The sequence below is a fragment of the Megalobrama amblycephala genome, linkage group LG7 (genome assembly GCF_018812025.1).
Source record: "Megalobrama amblycephala isolate DHTTF-2021 linkage group LG7, ASM1881202v1, whole genome shotgun sequence".
Lineage (NCBI taxonomy): Eukaryota > Metazoa > Chordata > Actinopteri > Cypriniformes > Xenocyprididae > Megalobrama > Megalobrama amblycephala.
Genome location: NC_063050.1, coordinates 15,780,644 through 15,801,737, shown reverse-complemented (window position 1 = coordinate 15,801,737; position 21,094 = coordinate 15,780,644). Strand labels below are relative to the sequence as shown.

The 21,094-nt window shown below is 35.7% G+C and overlaps 1 protein-coding gene across 11 annotated transcripts in view; it reads left to right on the top strand.

Annotated features, from left to right (window-relative positions):
- The window catches only part of inpp4b (inositol polyphosphate-4-phosphatase type II B), a 244,590-nt gene that overhangs the window by 160,174 nt on the left and 63,322 nt on the right, over positions 1-21,094 (top strand). For all 11 annotated transcript variants that reach the window (XM_048196107.1, XM_048196108.1, XM_048196110.1 and 8 more), the window contains 2 exons: positions 1,247-1,377; positions 12,806-12,910. In XM_048196107.1, coding sequence (XP_048052064.1) covers positions 1,247-1,377; positions 12,806-12,910 — 236 coding nt within the window. The remainder of the gene's footprint in view (positions 1-1,246; positions 1,378-12,805; positions 12,911-21,094) is intronic.

The window sequence follows — 21,094 nt, the reverse complement described above, 5'->3', positions numbered from 1 at the left end:
CTGTTAATGTTTTAACATGTTTCTAACATGTTTTAGCACACTGTTGTCATGTTTAGCTTGTTTTAACATGTTACTAGAATGTTGCTAGCATTTTTAGCACATTACTAGCATGTTTGAGAATGCCGATAGTATGCTACTAGCATGTTAAGCACATTACTAGCATGTTTTAGCGCATTTCTAGAATTCCTCTAGCATGTTTTAACACACTTAATGTTTTAGCATTTTTCTAACATGTTTTAGCACACTATTATCATGTTTATCTTGTTTTAACATGTTACTAGAATGTTGCTAGCATTTTTGCAGACATCCCAACCTGCAAAAAATCATTTCAGGGAGGTACCCCCCCCCCCCCCCCCCCCAAAAAAAAGAGGAAGGAGCTATAAGCTATAGGCATATGCAATTATTCGTTAATTATGTTTAAATATGTAGATTACTTTTACTATTTATATAAGCTGCTTATACTATTTATGTAAACTGCTTTTATTTATTTTCCATTGCAACTTTAAACAGGTCTAAGGAGTTTGTTGTTTTCATGTAGCCTTGGCAACTAGCCTGAATAATATGCACATGAAATGAAACTTGTCAACTCACCTCACTGATAATTGATTGGTTGATTTGCCGACAAAGGCCATTCGGGATGCTCTCTGTCTTACATGCGCTTCGCACACACACGCAAGGTCTCTCTCTCGCTCCCTCTCCCTCTCTGCCGTGCGCGCGCTGGTTTGAAACACAGTCTCTATGCGCGCTCTTGCTCGCTCGCTCTAGATTCTGGGAGATTTTAACTAATTTGCGGGCATCAGGGAGCCGCTATCAATATGCGGGAGACTCCCGGAACTTCCGGGAGACTTGGGATGTCTGTTTTTGCACATTACTAGCATGTTTGAGAATGTCGATAATATGCTACTAGCATGTTAAGCACATTACTAGCATGTTTTAGCGCATTTCTAGAATTCCTCTAGCATGTTTTAACACACTGGTAATGTTTTAGCATTTTTCTAACATGTTTTAGCACACTATTATCATGTTAAGCATGCTGCTAACACATTACTATCATTTTGTATACACATGGCTAACATGTTTTAGCAATTTGCCGTACATGTTTCTAGCACATTGTTGTAGGCTAGTTGTTGGTTTGTATGAAAGTTTTCACCCCCTCAATGAAAGTCTATGGGAATTTGGGCCTGTTTAGGGTATGGGAATACTGTAAGTCAAGCCAAAATTGATTGATTTATGTTGTGTCTTACAGGATACAGGAGCTGAAAGATCTGGGAGAGCTTTCTCCACACTGGGACAACCTACGGAAGGACGTGATCTCTCGCTACGACCAGATCATCAAAGAATACCAGGACACGCTGGTGGAGCTCGAGAAACTTACTGGTAAAGGCTTCTTATGCAGTGAAGCATGCCCTCTCACACACATAGCCAAACACATAATATTCTGCCTTTCTCATTTTGCATGCATGAAAATTTTTTCCAATGCAAACAGTTTCTGCAATTCGCATGTGATCACACAAAATTGATCAGCAGTGCCGTCATGTAGAAGCATGAATATTTTTTTTTTATCCAGCCGCATTCATGCAAATTTCTTAGTTCATCAAATTTTTATACGCAGCTCACAGTTTGCTGTCACATTCAATGCAATGTTAAACGTGCATGGTTGCACATTTTGTAAAGGAACAAGCAGGCATAGAGTGTGCGCTTTTATAACTGCATTCTATTGCATTAGAATGTATAAAGCTTGTTTACAGTAAACACGTATTTGTCACTTTCAATAATAAGACGTATTGTAGTGTTGCGGTTGCATGCAATGCCTTTTTTTTTGCGCAGGAGCAATGCAGCCATAGAAACTAAGTTTGAATTGACTGAAAAAAATGGACAAATGGACTGCTTTTCAGATGCACAAACACACACAGCGCATAAGCCAAAATGACAAATAAGACGTTGCCGCAGTGTGTTTTGCAATAGCGATCGCCACATAATCGTGATATGTCTCTACCAGTTGACACATTGCTACTGTCGCACGGTATATCCCACCATCCTGCCCGACTCTAGCCTGAAAATATGATCTATATCATTGGAGAAAAAATAAATCGGAGCACAAAATGCCAGTATTTGTCAGCCGTGTCGTGCCTCACACCAAGCAAAAATAGTCATTGATGATCTTGCCCTTCTAATCAGTCGTGACAGGCCAAAAAAATCTGATCTGCCTGATCGATTGGCCCATTACTGAGGCTAATATTCAGGGATGAAATTCTGAAGGCTTGTGTTTTGCCAGCTGAGCGGTGTTGACGTGTCCATCCCTGAAGGAGGAGAGGAGAGATGGTAAGATCTTGGGTTATTCTGCCTCTCGACAGCCCGTGAGTGCCCAGCTGCTACATCGGGCTCTAATCTTGTTTGCCGTGTAGCAGACGCCCTGTTCCCTCTCAGCCGTTCCCATCTTCCCTTTTCTTCTAGATACGAGGGATATGCAGAACTATGCATTTTTTAAATCCATCTGAGTAGTCAGTCTTTTAATTTAAAATTCTTAATATGCAATTGAAATATGCAAGTAAGCTATTTCTCCTGAAAAGTGTCACACAATGTTTAATTTTACTACAACCATAAACTAACGTTCACAGAACATTGCAGGGAGGTTTTTGTGTGGGAACCTAATAAGAACTAGTAATTATATACTTATACACCAGAATGTTCTGGAAACCGAAAATTGTTAGCTAAGAATGCAGGAGTCTCATATAAAATTTTTGCAGCATAATGAATCTCTTCATCAGGTGCAGTTCGTTAGCCAGTGACATTCGTCTGCATAAGTACACTGACCAAAGTAAATACAGTCTTTAAATACGCAGACTAAATATATTGTACAAAAAGTGTGGTCCTCAAACAAGGAGAACTTAAGAGTCTTCATGATATTTATTAAGCAATTGATTTGTCAGTTGTTGTCTTGAAATTTGTTGAACGCCTTGAATTTGTTGTTTTGATAGCAGTAGTGGCTAACACTAATGCTAACACCCCATGAAATCAATAGGAAAGTCCGGTTTACTTGATAACTTATTTTCTCTTGAACCAGGAAGTTTGGGTGGGATGTTTCGTATCAGCTTGTCTCTTCTTTGTAAATAGGACTTCGTTACGTCATAGCAGTGAACCTTGATTTGCTACGTGCTAATCGGCTACAGTGTTATTATATGCTGAGTCCCAATTTGCCTATATACTATGCCCTAAAAGCATCTGCTCGTTTTGTGAAGAACAAGTACATATTTTTGCGTGTGTAGCAGAAGAGTATGCAAGCTTTGGGACATACTACTTCGCCATCTTTAACGGACAGCTCTGTCGCTTAGTTAAATACATCCCAAAGACTATAGAATAACACAAGTTGCATAGACAAATCCAAATTAAACCCTCCGGCTCATGACGACACACTGATGTCCTAAGACACGAAACGATCGGTTGTGTGAGAAACCGAACAGTATTTATATCATTTTCTACTGAAGAAACAAAGTCACCTACATCTTGGATGCGCTGGGGGTAAGCAGATAAACATAAAATTTTCATTTTTGGGTGAACTATCCCTTTAATTGTCGGACTATCACAGCCGCGCTGTTTATAGTTTTTTTTTTTACGCTTTTTATCTGTGTTTGTATTTCTAATTGAATCCTCGTCCAACACACAATGGGTTGTGGGCAGTATTAGCCGTTAAGGTCTTTGCACACTGAGTCCGAAATTTTTGCACATTAAAAAAAAAATCCGACCTCACGTTGTGTCAATCACGTTTACACACTGCCTCCGAAACTTTAATCCGTCATTAAAAAAAATGGATCAGGTTCGATTTTCTGCGTTTTTCACATCCATGGCACGCATTTTGAGACATGTTTTGACAATTCAGAGCCACCATACAAGCGAACGGCAAAATCCTGAATGCCATCTGACAAGTTAATTCACGTCGTCTACAGCACAAAGCAGTAGCACTGTATGACAAAGTGCGGAAAGAGACATAATATAAAGACAGATTGTGCCAGTATCGCTAGCAAAGCATCAAACTGAGCCACTGACATCCTGAAGTAAACTTTGAAATGCTCGGGATAATCACGCAGCTCCTTGATGAGAACTTTCCTTCCTCTCTACGCAATCTTGGGATTGGATGGACCCAATATTTCCTCTTTCTTTTTGTCTTTTTAAGAAGAGAGAAGACAACTAAATCATGCTCACTGCTTGAAGACTTATTGTTTTGCGAATTTTTTTTTTTCTTTTTTTTTTTCCCACAACAGATTCATTAATACGCGGACTCAGTGTGAGCAAGGTCTCTGTGCGTGACGAATTTTTTAGGATCACGAATATGAAAAACCGCATATGAAAATTCTGTGTGCATGGATCTGCACTTCGGATTTTAACCGGAAAAGTACACCATCCGGGTATATCTGGAATACTAATTTCAACATACTATGATTTGGGACGCACTAATTCTAATTTCGAATACTATTTAGGATGGATAGTATGCGAGTTGGACGCACTGATAGTTAACTAAAAGTAAATCCTTAAAAAACATACTTGAAATAAAATAAATGTTAACTGGAATAAAACAATATATAAACAAAATGCCAAGGCCATCATTTGTCATTTTCACTTATCTTGATATACTAAAATAACTAAAACTGAAATAAAAATACTAAAAACTAAATAGACATTTAAAAAACCCTAATAAAAAACACAACTAAATTACTAAAATATTAAAATTAAAATGTGAGTGGAAAATATATATATATATATTCCACTTACATTTGATTGGTCAAATTTCTTTTTAGTGCAGGTTGAGTCATCAGTACCTTTGACTCGTTTTCCTGGATTTTCTATGCACAGTAGCATTTAAATAATCTCAGACACACATGGACTGAAAGCCTCAAAACCCATGTGATGTCATGTTAACATGCTTACACAGGGCATGCTAAAACAACTGCATCCTCCTTTAAAGTGCTGCAGTTCAAATATGAAATCTTACAAATGAAACCTGTAAACGAAGCTAGTCAGCGTCATTGATGGATCATTTTCGTCTGTGTATGTCCTTTGGGATGTTGTCATAATCCGCACACCGCAGTGCCACTGCAAAGTATTAATTATTGATATCTAATGTTATCAGTTATAACAAGGTTGGCAACTTGTGGCTTGAGAGGGTGTTTGGTTTTCAGCAGTCGTTTCTCAAAAGGGCAGATCCGTTCTCCCGCCGCCCTCTTCACCTCGGGGCGGGTATTGCAGTCATTTGGCTCTGGTCTAAATTAAAAAATAAAAACCTCTGTGGTGTTTAATACATTTTTAATTAGACGAGGCTGACTCGGGATACTTCAGAGTGTGTTAACTAATGAATTAATCATTTTGTGTTAGCATTGTTTGCAGCCGGTGGAATTAGAGGCACTGGGAGCTAATCCTGTTGTTTGTCAGTCCTCCAGCGAATTGTGAAACCCACATACTCACTCGCCCCGTCAGAGAGAGCAAAGTAAGACCAATCCAAGCGAAGACCGCACCGAGCCACGGGATGAGTTTAGGGTAATTAAAATCATTAGCGAAGAAGCTTTCTGGACTTTTCTTTAAAGGAAAATTGGGTCGTCAGTTACTCACCCTCATGTCAGAGCAAACTTGTTTTTCTGTGGATCGCAAAAGGAGACATTTTTAGTCATTTTAGACATCTGTTTTTCATATAATGACAGTTCATAGTGAATTAGTTCATCTGTAAAAAATTTCTAAAAAAATATAAATATCATTAAAATATATATACTGTATATACACTACAGTTTAAACGTTTTATTTTATTTAGCCATCACAGGAATAAATTACATTTCAAAATATATTCAAAATGAAAACAGTTATTTTTTAATAATATTAACAGTATTTCTGTTTTCATTGTATTTTTGATCAAATGAATGCAGCCTTGATGAGCAGAAAAGACCAAACTAAATCAAACACAGACATATGACAGAAAGAAATGTATTATTTATTATATTATTTATCAATAATCTACCTAATCAAATGTGTTCAGATTCAAAAATGACACATGACACATAGGTTTTAATGTTATTGATGTTAAAGGAAGGTAAGTTCCCTTTCATGGGAACTGTCGACGCTACCTCATATGACGTAGCGTCTTGTTCCCTTATTCAGGGAACCAGGGTTACACAAGTAACCCGAGACGATTTTCTGTCAATTACGACCTAAATTTCAATTTTTTTTCACTCAAAGCTGTTGTTTGACTCATAAGACTCTACATATTTTAATCTATATTTTTATGATACTTTTATGGTGATTTTGGCAGCCTCTGGATATGTTTTTAGCAAATGTCCTCTTTTGTAAGTCTCTTTGGATAAAAGTGCCTGCTAAATGCATAAATGTAAATATGCTTTTGTTGTTTGGAAAAGAGCAGTTTGAACATTCTGTTAAACATCTTCTTTTGTATGCCGTGAAAGAAAACAAGTCATAGGAGTTTTGTAACAACATGAGGGTGAGTAAATGGTGACTTTAGCTTCCTTACATAAGCATAAAAACAGTTTAATAAGCCTCAGACGCTGATTTGTTTCCCAGAACCGTTGCAAAACCACAGGACGTCTGTGCCGTATGAGCCTCCAGGCCGCAGACACCACAAGTTACTCCTGCTGCTGTTGTCCTGGGATTTTTGGTGCCTGTTTGATGGGAGGAAAACGCTGATAATGCTGGCATAAGAGACCTACTGTGAAGCAGGAGAACATCTGAATCAGTCAGAGGCGTTTGTGCCGACAGCTAGTTTGTGTATCGCTGTGGCAGTCGGGTGAGATTTGTCTCAGTACTTTCTGAGATGGAAGCAAGGAAACATGCATGATGGCACTTGGCACCAGGGATTTTGTAGTTGAAGGTAGGGTCATTTTTGGAGAGGCTAGCAATAGCGAGCTAGCTTTGAAAGCATATTATCTTACCCTCCCTTTTGAGCATCTCCTAAGCCATGCCTCCTCCAAAACACATGAATGTGTACAGCAGGGAGGAAACAAAAGTTCCACGAGACGAGAGACGACATTAAACTACCTCATGTCTCAAAGCACATAACATTACAATAATAATGAACATAAACAACTTAAAGAGCTCTGATCTGTACCACCTGACTGCTGTAGATTCATTTTGACGTTTGATATATTGCCATTGAAACACTCAAATTCGAATCCCGAACCGCTTCAAGTATAACGTCACGGGTTTCCATCTCTTCCAAATTAGACAGGCAGTTAGGATATTGTGTCATTGCATTCAAATACAATCAGCTCTCAGGATGTGAAGAGACTTTCAACCAGCATAACAAAAAATATTTCTGGAACAAATCTCCTTTAACTAAACTAAAACTAAAACCATAACAAAAAAAAAAAAAACTTATTTCAGTTACACATTTTAAAAAATGAAGGTCCCAAAGATGGTTTTCACAGCAATGCTTTCACATAGAAGACTATAGAGGATTTTTGGTTTGCCAAAGAATCTTTCAGTGAACAATTCTTAAAGGGCACCTATTATGTCCCTTTTCACAAGATGTAATATAAGTCTTTGGTGTCCCCAGAATGTGTCTGTGAAGTTTCAGCTCAAAATACCCCACAGATCATTTATTATAGCTATTATACCTTTGTTGCGTGTTCTCGGGGGCGGGGTTTATGTAAATTTGAGGTTAGTGATGTCACTAACACAGGAAGAAGCTCGTTGTCCCTACCAGCCGTTTGTTGTTGTCCTTAAAAAGTGATTTCAGTAAAAGAAAATATCTCCCTTAGCATTGAACTTTGAACGTCAAAACTTTGTAGACATTTTTTATTTATTTTTTATGTTCAAACAGCAACATTACACACTAACTAAAGTTAAAAAAGTGAAATCATAATCAACCACTCCTTTAAAAGAACCATTTTTTCTTAGTGTGAACAACATCTAAATAATTTAAATAAGCTTTTTCCACTATAAAGGAATTAAAAATGTTCTTTGGATGATAAAGGTTCTTTATTTTTAAGAGTGTAATAAGGTTTTAGTCATAGCGTCCACCCCTAAACCAAGTGGACGGGTGGTCAGTTTTCCAGGGGTTTCCTCGACAGCACCTGTACAGGCAGATGGTATGTGTGATGGGGCTAATTCCTCCGCCATGCCTGGCTGGCCCGCCTCCATTAGCCCGTGTCCCAGGAGAGAGCACATCTGTCAGACTGACAGACCCGTCTCATGACTCACGCTCAGAGCTTCAGATGTGTGTGAGCATTCATGGAAATAACGTTAAACTGCCCGTAAGTGCTCAGCATCAGTGTCGCTTAAAGATCATTCATTGTCCTCATTAGAAAAAGTTTTACACAATAAATGAAGAGTTCCTTTGATTAATGTATATTTAAATGATGAACTACGTTTATACAGTACATGAGATTAAATCTCCAGACATATTAGTGGCCTAATAAAGCCGTTTTAATTCTACACAAGGCGGCTTGCTTTGAAATTGTAGTTTACTAGGCTACAAACAACTCTTAATTTAAAGTAGTTGAAGTAAACATGAAATGCAGTTTATGTATTTTGTACTTCAATGTACTTCCCCAATTTTTAAATTATTTTTTAAAATACCTGCCTAATGTCCATTTTATTTTATTTTATTATTTGAGAGCAGTTCTTATCAGGATCTTAATTAGGGTGGTTGTATATGTTAACATGTATTAACATATACACTGAATAAAACTACTGTATATAAAACACTCTAATTCGGTTCATGATTTTTCAGTATAGATTTTTTCTTCTCTGTGCTTCTGGCTGCTGTTTCTACCCACCCAACATAATGCTGTGGAGGTGTAGTGAATTTATGCCTTGTTAAAAGTTTCACCATGGACATTTTCATCTTAACAAGGGTCAAACTTGCAGCAGTGCTAAAATGTTTGGGCGAAGGTCATGTTTCAGTGTGGATAATGCTCTTTATTTCTTTACTTTCTCCTTCCTCAGTATGTTTTGTTATAAATAAAAAGGGCATTTTGTCAAAGCAGTGTCAGGTATAATCTATACTTGAGTGTTATTGAGCAGTATCTGAGCTGTTGTTGTGGCCGCTGAAATGGGAAGCAGGTGAATTGTGCTGTTCAGTGGGCTGTGGTGGGGGTGGATAACCTTTCATTGATGTTCACGGGTTTTTAAAGCACAGAGCCTTTGAGTCTGATCACATGTAATTATCACCATACTTCACTATTTCAAGAGTCAATTTGTGCATTTGCTGTCAATTGACAATGTGCTGTTACTTGTTAAAGTGCTCACACACTATATGGGTGAATCCCTCATATTTTACACCAGAAAATATAGAGGAAGAAATTATATCTTTGCATCAAATTAAAGGGATAGTTCATCCAAAAATGAAAATTATCCCATGATTTACTCACCCTTAAGCCATCCAAGGTGTTTATAACTTTGTTCTTTCAGGCGAACACAATCAGATATATATTTAAAAATATCCTTCCTTCTCCAAAGTTTATAATGTTTGTGAAAGGGAGCCACGTTTTGAAGTCAAAAATAATGCATCCATCCATAAAAAAGTACTCCATATGACTTCAGGGGGTTAATAAAGGCCTTCTGAAGTGAAGCGATGTGTTTTTGTACAAACCCGACTCCAAAAAAAGTTGGGACACTGTACAAATTGTGAATAAAAAAGGAATGCAATAATTTACAAATCTCATAAACTTGATATTTTATTCACAATAGAATATAGATAACATATCAAATGTTGAAAGTGAGACATTTTGAAATGTCATGCCAAATATTGGCTCATTTTGGATTTCATGAGAGCTCCACATTCCAAAAAAGTTGGGACAGGTAGCAATAAGAGGCAGGAAAAGTTAAATGTACATATAAGGAACAGCTGGAGGACCAATTTGCAACTTATTAGGTCAATTGGCAACATGATTGGGTATAAAAAGAGCCTCTCAGAGTGGCAGTGTCTCTCAGAAGTCAAGATGGGCAGAGGATCACCAATTCCCCCAATGCTGTGGTGAAAAATAGTGGAGCAATATCAGAAAGGAGTTCCTCAGAGAAAAATTGCAAAGAGTTTGAAGTTATCATCATCTACAGTGCATAATATCATCCAAAGATTCAGAGAATCTGGAACAATCTCTGTACGTAAGGGTCAAAGCCGGAAAACCATACTGGATGCCTGTGATCTTCGGGCCCTTAGACAGCACTGCATCACATTCAGGAATACTTCCAGAAAACATTGTCGGTGAACACAATCCACCGTGCCATTCGCCGTTGCCGGCTGAAACTCTATAGGTCAAAAAAGAAGCCATATCTAAACCTGATCCAGAAGCACAGGCGTTTTCTCTGAGTCAAGGCTCATTTAAAATGGACTGTGGCAAAGTGGAAAACTGTTCTGTGGTCAGACAAATCAAAATTTGAAGTTCTTTTTGGAAAACTGGGATGCCATGTCATCTGGACTAAAGAGAACAAGGACAACTCAAGTTGTTATCAGCGCTCAGTTCAGAAGCCTGCATCTCTGATGGTATGGGGTTGCATGAGTGCGTGTGGCATGGGCAGCTTACACATCTGGAAAGGCACCATCAATGCTGAAAGGTATATCCAAGTTCTAGAACAACATATGCTCCCATCCAGACGTCGTCTCTTTCAGGGAAGACGTTGCATTTTCCAACATGACAATGCCAGACCACATAGTGCATCAATTACAACATCATGGCTGCGTAGAAGAAGGATCCGGGTACTGAAATGGCCAGCCTGCAGTCCAGATCTTTCACCCATAGAAAACATTTGGCACATCATAAAGAGGAAGATGCGACAAAGAAGACCTAAGACAGTTGAGCAACTAGAAGCCTGTATTAGACAAGAATGGGACAACATTCCTATTCTTAAACTTGAGCAACTTGTCTCCTCAGTCCCCAGACGTTTGCAGACTGTTATAAAAAGAAGAGGAGATGCCACACAGTGGTATCATGGGATAATTGTAATTTTTTTGGTGAACTATCCCTTTAAATAAAAGGCTGTTATCAAAATTTTGATTTTTGCATTGTGTGCCATTATTTTCATGACAATTGTGACAATGTATCTATTTATTTACTTGTTTTTTTTTTGTTTTTTGTTTTTTTGTAAAGAGCCTATACATAGTAGTAGTATTCATTTCAATTAAGAATTTCAGTATTTTTATAAAATAATAACTGTATTACAGTAATGAGAATCACCATTGAGAACATTAACGATTTTTTGAATTAATGATTTTTTTTTTGAGGGGGGTATAATTAATTTATTATTAAGTTATACTTAATTCATTTTTATGTTTTGCATCAAATTAAATGAAGTCTTTTATCAAAATAAAAATTTCACCCAATTTATATATGTACAGTATGTATTTATTTTTTAAGTATTTTTGTAATATAAATAAATACTGTATTACAGTAATTAGAATCATCTTTGAGAATATGAATTATGAAAGGGATTACTCTTAATTCCTGTGTAATTTAGTGACAGTTACTTCTGATATAATTGCATTAAATACTGTATAGACTTAAACAATAGTGGATTTAATATCAAAATGTAACATCTGACGTTAAAATGTATGTTTTTAATGTAACCTTCTCCCTTGAAATACTTTGGTAAGTTTAAGAATAATTTATGCAATTTTATGTTATTTATTTGAAATATCTATATCCTTGTTTTGTTCAGCTGGTCGAGGTTGACATGGGATTGAGAAAGTAATTAGTAATAAATAATCCAATACTTTTTAATGAGAATAATTAGTACAGTAATCTAATTATACTGTAGAAAATGTACTTCGTATCTAGTAATTAATTAAATTTTTAGACTTTTTTTAACACTGTACTTAATTCATTTTGGTACTTTTGTGATATAGAAATAAAATACTCTATGACAGTAATGAGAATGACCACTGAGAATAGAATAATATCAATTTGGAAGGGAATAATACTTATCATAAAAGCTTGCAAAAATGCAATATTTATTTTTGTAGCTGTCTTTTGTTATATGAACCCAGCAATTTTTACACTATCATTTGTTTATTTATTTATCATCAGTTTATTTATATTATTTCTTTGTCTACTCTTAGCACAGTTGCTCAGATAATTTGTAAAGTTCTTAGGAGTGCTGATAACGTTTCAAAGAGTCTTTGTTGGCTATATTTGCATATATTACGTTGAAGGGATCAAAAGCCTGCCGTGTGTCGCTGGGCGATATTCGCTTCACCATAGGGGCTTACAGTATCCGTTTCTTAAGATTTTAATTGGGTTGTTTTTGTACAAAGCAGGTGGTGCCTAATTTCAGCAAAATCCTGTGCTTAGTGGATTTTAAGAATAAATGAGCTGGTATTTGGGAGAGTGATATTTGTAACAGCCTGGTCTGTGATCAGATTGTGATGTTTTGATGCAGCGATGCGGCTCTCAGCGGTCATTACTACAGCACGAGTCACTCAAGGTCATCCTGGATTTCTTTCATGTGCCCTGTGTGAAAGACGCTCCCTTCGCACGTCTAAATGAAAGGCCTTGCGTGAAGGCTCTTTGCTTTGGCTCTTGTTTTTAATTGATGTTTAATTGCCTTCTTTTTATTAATTTAATCAGGCCAACATGGCATTCATTTGATCAGGTCGTCACTTTGTACTCAAACATATTCAAATGCGCCCCTATAATGCATTGCGACCAATGCATACGGACTCAGAATAATAGTAAACAGAGCTGTAATTCAATAGAAGCAGATGGCAGAGCCTGCACTGTTTGTTTGTACTCTTCTGCCTGTTTGTTTTGTTCTTGAACGATGACTAAACAAGATTATATTTAAACGCTTGGCTTTTCATGATCTTTCCCAGGCCCGTTGTTCAAGCCCAGCTGCAGCAAAGGCCAAAGATATCTGGAGTTCATTCCCATCAACCTGCACACACAGAGAATGCGGGTGACATGTCCAAGAAAAACAGGTGCGTCCCATGCTTTCTTATTCCCTCTGTTCATATTCTAGGGCTGTGTTTGGAATTGACTACTAGCAAGCGTACTACCTGCTGCATACTGAATACACTCTGCACAGCTTACATATAAATATTTATAAATATTTCAAACAATACTATGCTTCTTTTGTCACATGATCTCATCCCATTGCATATTTGTTTCAGGGAGTCATCTGTTTAACTTAGTAATCTTTAAAAAGAGAAACAAAATGCTTATTTATAAAGTTTTATATTTATATACACTACAAAAAAAGTTTGGATTAATTAAGATTATTATAATGTTTTTGAAAAAAAGTCATCAAGAATGTATTTATTTGATCAAAAATACTACAAAAATATTACAATTTAAAATAAATGTTTTCTATTTGAATATATTTTAAAATGTAATTTATTCTTGTGATGGCAAAGCTGAATTTTCAATTATTCAGGGTTCCCACTCGTCCTGGAAAACCTAGAAACCCTGGAAAATTGATGACAAACTTTCCAGTCCTGGAAAACACATGGAAAATTAGAGAAAATGTCAAATGTCCTGGAAAATCTTGTTGTTGTCCTTGAATATATAAAGTGTTTGTCACTGGCCAAAAACAATTACCGTTAGTTGCAGAAAGTGCGATGTTCGGAAATGCTGAGTTTTTATGTGAGAGTAGTATTTTCAATGATGATGTTTAATTTTATGTTGCCACTTGCAGCAGTTAGCTCATGCTATTAACTGCCCAAATGTATGCAGTAAACAGTAATTGGTAAGCAGCTACCTAATTCAGTAACTTAAGTAATTAAGTTACTGAATTCATTTCAGTAGTTGAAGTGATTGACAGCTGTGATTAAAAAGGGAGAATCTGTATATAACTCATTTGCAATTTGAAAAAAAAAAAAAAAAATCCTGCTAAGTATACACACTGCAAAGTTTTGGGAATGACTAACTTATTTAAATGCAGGATTAAATCCAAAATTATGTTGATTGACACGGTGATAACCAGCATTGGACAGGACAGAAAATTCTAATGTCAAAATTGATGTGTTCATTGCGTAAATGCAGACTAATACACCTGCCACATATTCTGTTATGTGTTGTGGGTGTCTTTGTTGTTCATCGACTTTGTCTTTGACTAATATTTGTATTTACAAATAGTTAAACAAAACATTAAAATAGTTCCAATAGTTTTTGCTATGAAAAGGACACTGGTAACGAGAACAATTTGTCATAATGTATGATTAAGAGCTCATATTAAAAACTGATTTTATAGTAAAGTCATGGCAATAAAATATGGAAGATTGTTTCTGCCTCTGAATTTAAAAAAAAAAAAGGTAATTGCAACTTTTTATCTCAAAAATCTAAAAAAATTCTTGCAATTGCGAGCTTACATAATTGTGATATAAACTAACAATTGCTTGATATAAAGTCAGAATTCAGAGATACAGTATGTACTCACAATTGCATGTTAAAGTCAGAATTGCTTGATATAAACTCGCAGTTGTGTTGTAAAGTCAGAATTGCTGATATAAATTCGCAATTGTGTTATAAAGTCAGAATTATAAATCGCATAATTGTGATATAAACTCTGAATTGTGAGAAAAGTCAGAATAACAAGATAAAAAGGTCTCAATTAACTTTTTAAATGTTTTATTCTGTGGTGGAAACAAGCTTCCATAGACATAATGTATGATTGAGAGCTCATCAAAAACTGATTTTATAGTTAAGTCATGGCAATAAACTGTCCGCCTTTTAAAGACTTGGAGAGCAATACTGTATATTACTTTAGGGCATGATCCTTGTCTTTTATTCCTGCCATAGTAAAATTGAAAATGTCCTGGAAAATGATCGCTGAAAAAGAGTGGGAACCCTGATTATTGCTCAGTTATTATCAGTTAATATTGGTACTCAATTATTAATTATTGTTTTCTATCAATTATCAGTGTTAGAAGGCTTAATATTTTCGATGGTTCCACCAAAATATGAAGCTATTCAACTGTTTTCAACATTGATAATAATCATAAATGTTTCTTGAGCATCAAATCATCATATTAGAATGATTTCTGAAGGATCATGTGACACTGAAGACTGGAGTAATGATGCTGAAAATTCAGCTTTGGTCACAGGAATAAATTACATATTACAATATATTCACATAGAAAACAGTTACTTTAAACTGTAATAATATTTCACAATATTACTGATTTTACTGTATTTTTGATCAAATAAATGCAGCCTTGGTGATCATCTTCATTCCAAATCATTAAAAGCTTAATTATTCCAAACTGTGTATATTATTAAAGCAAGTATTTATATTTGTAATGTATTTATAGGTAACTTTATATGTTCATAAAATATATTTATAATTATTTGCAGTTTATATGTCATGTAAGCTCAGGTCGAGAGCATTGCATTGCGGTATATGTTATTGTATACTGCGCAGATTGGTAAATGCAGTCATGCTATGCCTACAGTGCACAGTATACATACTAAATACAGCAGTAGTTAACGTAGTATGTTAGTATGCGATTCCAAACTTCTCTTTCTCTTCCTCCCTCTGTATCTTGTTTCTGGCTGTTTGTTTTGTTGTGGGAAGCAGTGCATGGTGGTCTCAAAGATCAGTACATCACCCTATTAGCAAAGTGCAGTTAGCCCCGCCACCCAGTGATGCTCCATTTCACACATGTGTCCCAGTGGCAGGTGGCGGTACAGTCAGTAAGGGGTCAGCAGGGAAATGTTGACAGGTGCAGACGTGCACTGAGACGACTAAATGAGGATATGACAGCAGTACACTTTCAGCACAGCAGGAGACTCGTTCCTGATTGGACAAGATGCATGGCAAAATAATAGCAAGCACTTTAACTGTGAAGATATATGGATGCTTTACACGTAGCCCTACTGCCAATGCATCAAGCTTGATATATCGATTTTAAATGCTTTGAGTAATGAATGTCTTTATTTAGTCATTTAAAATAATTCAAAATATATATATTCACTATCATTCAATAGTTTCTGGTTGGTCTGATTTTTTTTAATGTTTATGAAAGAAGTCTCTTCTGCTCACCAAGGCTGCATTTATTTGATATTGTGAAATATTATTACAATTTAAAACAACTGTTTTCTATTTGAATATGTATTCAGATAAATAAATAAAATATATACAGTACAGTCCAAAAGTTTGGAACCACTAAGATTTTTAATGTTTTTAAAAGAAGTTTCGTCTGCTCACCAAGGCTACATTTATTTAATTAAAAATACAGTAAAAAACAGTAATATTGTGAAATATTATTACAATTTAAAATAACTGTGTACTATTTAAATATATTTGACAAAGTAATTTATTCCTGTGATGCAAAGCTGAATTTTCAGCATCGTTACTCCAGTCTTCAGTGTCACATGATCCTTCAGAAATCATTCTAATATGCTGATCTGCTGCTCAAGAAACATTTATGATTATTTTCAATGTTGAAAACAGTTGTGTACTTTTTTTTTCAGGATTCCTTGATGAATAGAAAGTTCAAAAGAACAGCATTTATCTGAAATACAAAGCTTCTGTAGCATTATACACTACCGTTCAAAAGTTTGGGGTCAGTAAGAATTTTTATTTTTATTTTTTTGAAAAGAAATTAAAGAAATGAATACTTTTATTCAGCAAGGATGCATTAAATCAATCAAAAGTGGACAAAAGTGGACATTTATAATGTTACAAAAGATTAGATTTCAGATAAACACTGTTCTTTTGAACTTTCTATTCATCAAATAATCCTGAAAAAAAATATTGTACACAAATATTTTGTACAATTGTACACATTAAATGTTTCTTGAGCAGCAGATCAGCATATTAGAATGATTTCTGAAGGATCATGTGACACTGAAGACTGGAGTAATGATGCTGAAAATTCAGCTTTGCCATCACAGGAATAAATTACTTTGTCAAATATATTCAAATAGAAAACAGTTATTTTAAATTGTAATAATATTTCACAATATTACTGTTTTTTACTGTATTTTTAATTAAATAAATGTAGCCTTGGTGAGCAGACGAAACTTCTTTTAAAAACATTAAAAATCTTAGTGGTTCCAAACTTTTGGACTGTACAGTATATAAAATTATAAAAATAAAATGATTATATTTATATATATTTATGTACAGAATGTCTTTTGAAATTCACAAAACCTGCATCTTCATCCATGACAGAGAGTCTAAAACTGAACAGCTGAATGACAGAATGAACGTTTCAAAGCCAGACATCATCTCCCCATTCAACTGCATTCATGTTAATGGTGGTGCGTCTTTAAGGACGCTGCACAAACACAATTTCCTTGAATGTGGATTTGTTTATAGCCTGGAACAAAAGTCCTGAGATGACAGTCATGAACAGCACTTTACGGACTGGCCTTCAGCTTTTGCTTGTTACCAACAAAATGCCATGGATGTTTTTTCTTTTTTCCTAGTGGTGACAAGCCACTTAGCTGCTCTTAAGTACCATAACATGTCAAATATATAAACCTGTTTTGAAATGTTGTTTTTTGGAAGTGTTTTCTAATCTTTTTAAAGCTATTCACACATTCAAATGTCAAATCTCACCTTACATTTATCATTGAATATCTGATTTCGAAATACGTTGTATTATAGAAAAATGTGGTGCAAAAACCATTTCACATTGACTAGAGCTGTCAGTCAAATTAAAATGGTTAATCTAATTAGTTGCATTTTATAATGAATTACATATAATTAAACTAATTGCAATACTGACAAAAAAAAAAAGCCCAGAAACATGTTGTGAAGATTAATGTACATCGCACCAGACTAAGTATTGAATTGACTTTATGAAAAGTGACTTCAGATGTCAATAGATTGTTTCATATTATAAATTAATATTCTGTCATAATCATTTATGTTAACATTGTGGGTATTTTAGTTCTAGACTCTCAGAATATTACACAAAATTGCAACCATACTAATAAGCAAAAATGACTTTAGATAACTAACTTTAGATAAAAGGCATTATTTCAGTAAGGGGGAAAGTGTTTGACTTGTCTCCTGAGGCCACAAGGGGGCACAATGAGCAAAATATTATGCAATGAAATGACTTTTGACTCTCTGTATACAAAAAAAGTGCATAACGTTTAAAATAATGTTTATAAATCAAATTTAATTTCATAAATTGCATTAACAATTATGAACAAAACAGCATCATGTAGTTATGCATAGTTTAATATAAAAGAACCATAGCATCTCAAGACATTTTTTACATGGCTTTCTAAACATGCAGATCTCTGTTGCGAGATGTGAGAGCAGTGGTCAAATATGTCCGTCTAGCACTTGTTTACATAGAAAACAATGGAAAAGCAGCACAGAAATTTTTTTTTTTTTTTTTTTTTTTTTTCGCAGTAAATGCATTTTGTGCATAAAATGTGGTTTTGACGTAACCAAGATCATCTTCACATTTAGCTTCTGTATTTCTGCAAAGATTTAAATGAACAACACAGCAGAGCCGCATCAAGTAGGTTCAATTGGATAGGCTAAGAAAACATTAAAACTCTTACATCATCATCACATCTTGATAAGACGCACACATAAAATTCAAATGCACTATTTTTATGTATATATATAATTTAATATACATTTAATTAAATATATAAATAGAATATAATTAAATATATAATTGTATTTTGACGATTGTTCAAAATGTTCATTTTAATTTGACAACCCTACTGTGCTCTCTACTGTACAGGCATGAAATTGACTTTTCTTTTGCATTTTTTGTTATTAAAAAACAAAGCAAGCCCAGCCCAAGTGAGAAAAAGTAACACAAATGTAATGTAATTACTTACAAATAACACAATATTGTAACGCATTACTTTTAAAAGTAACTTTCCCCAGCACTGCTCATGTTGTTCCAAACCTGTATTCATTTCTTTCTTTAGCAGAACACAAAACAAGATATATTGAAGAATGTTAGTAACCAAACAGTTTCGATTCCCATTGACTTCCATTGTGTTTTTTTGCCCATCCAATGGAAGTCAGTGGGAACCAATACTATTTAGTCATCAGCATTCTTCAAAATGTCTACTTTATGTTCCACAATAGAAAGAAAGAACTACATACATGAGGGTGAGTAAATGATGACAGAATTATCTTTTTGGGTGGACTATCCCTTTAATAGCATAGTTGTTGTATTTTTGCGTATTTTCGTACAGTACGGAATTAATCGGAATAAACTAATGTGTTGAATTGACAGCCCTACTTTAAAGATTTCTAGTCCTCTGCAAACAATTCATCACCACCACTGAGAGACACAGGTGCCTGAGCCCCTCGAATCAGAGCCTCCATTTATAGAGACTGCAAGAACCTGCACAAATCGCCTCCAAATTGGGCCATGCGTGACGGATGATCCTGACCCGTATATATGCCACTGTATTCATCGTGTGGGTACACTGTTGTGAAACAGCCAATTAGATGCTCTTGCATAGGCCGGGGAGCGTGAGGGTGGGATGTGAGTCGCCACACGAGAACCTTGTCGTCATTAGCGAAGGAACGAAGCAGCCAGGGAGGCCATTGCGCAGCCGGCGTCACGAACCCGGTGTTTTGGGGTCGGTGTGTTTGAAGGGGCCTGAATCATTATTTGCCATTTAATGTTTTCCGCTCGCTTCCCGTGGAGCCGATTGGCTGACCTTGCATATATCTAGCAGAAATACCGCAGATGCAGTGTAAGACCTCCACAGTGACCGCACAAGATATTTCACATTCATTTTCTCCATAGGTGGCTTTGGGAATCAAGGTGAAATCATGAAAATGGGTGTAACAATAAAACCACTGCAAATTTCATGTGTGATTCATTTTGTCACTACTTTCTTTCAGTGCATACTGGGTGATAAATGTCAGGATGTTGTGATATTTATTAATATTCTCCACTGCAGCACATTAAGGCTCTAAGCAACTGCCTATATTGCTTGTACACTCTTAAAAATAAAGGTTCTTTATTGGCATTGATGGTTCTATGAAGAACTTTTGACATCCATGGAATCTAACATTCCACAAAAAGTTCTTTATAGTGGAATAGGGTTCTTTCGATTACTGATCTGTTCTTTGGGGAAGAAAAGTGGTTCTTCTATAACATCACCTTTTGGAACCTTTATTTTTAGGAGTGTAGGACACAGCGGCCCTGTAAAGTAGAGAGTTTTAGGCCTTGAACCAAAGCAATCTGGTCTAAGGTGAATCATTGGAATGAATCTCATAATGTATGCGTGTTCATTTGTTCAATGAATTGTATTGTCAGAACAGTTGCAACAAACACGACCACACATTTTATAGGATATAAAATATACAAGGAATAATATATTATTGGCACAGTTACACAGTCATCGGTTCATGGAGCGACCCGTTTGTTTCTCATATCTAGCATACAGCGCTGGATGTTTAGTGGACTAATGACGCCTGAGATTGTGTTCCTGGAGTACTGTGATTTTCTCCTGAAGAGACCATGAGCTGGTTTTGATGTAATGTTCAGACAGTATTTAAATAAAAATGACTAAAATACAAAGAAATCAGTTCACATATGGTATTCATTAATTAAACAAAGTGGTTGTGTGTGTGTGTGTGTGTGTGTGTGTAAAAACCATTACGCCTATGGAATGTCCTCACTTTGGATTTACAGATTTAAACTCTTAAAGGGTAGCCTGACTTCGTCATACTCATATTCTTGGCAGAATGTGAGTCTGATACTGCTCCATTGCACTTGAATTATGGGGCGTGTCTTAACCGAACCAGTAAAAAAAAAAAAAAAACTCTGCACTCAATTGGATAGACCTACAACCAATCAGAGCAACGCAGTAAGTGACGTATGTTGAACTTGTACTTAAACTTTTGCCGAATCCCGTTGGAAGGACAGCAAACACATCTTTCCCATCGACAAATGCCTTGATTGCGGTTCTTTGTTCGTCTTTTAAAATTAATGCGCTGTCGATTTCTTTTATTACAGACGTGATAGCGGAATCTAAACATCTTACTTCTCCAGCTGCAGTCATCGTTGGTGAAAACCAATTCAACCCAAGCGCTCTTTGATGACGTGGGTGGTTACGTAACCGCAGATAGCCTGTCCATCATCGATTAAAGCCCGCCCTGGCAATTTGATTGGCTCGGCCTTATGGGAGCCGAGCATAATTACTTCACAATGGATCGA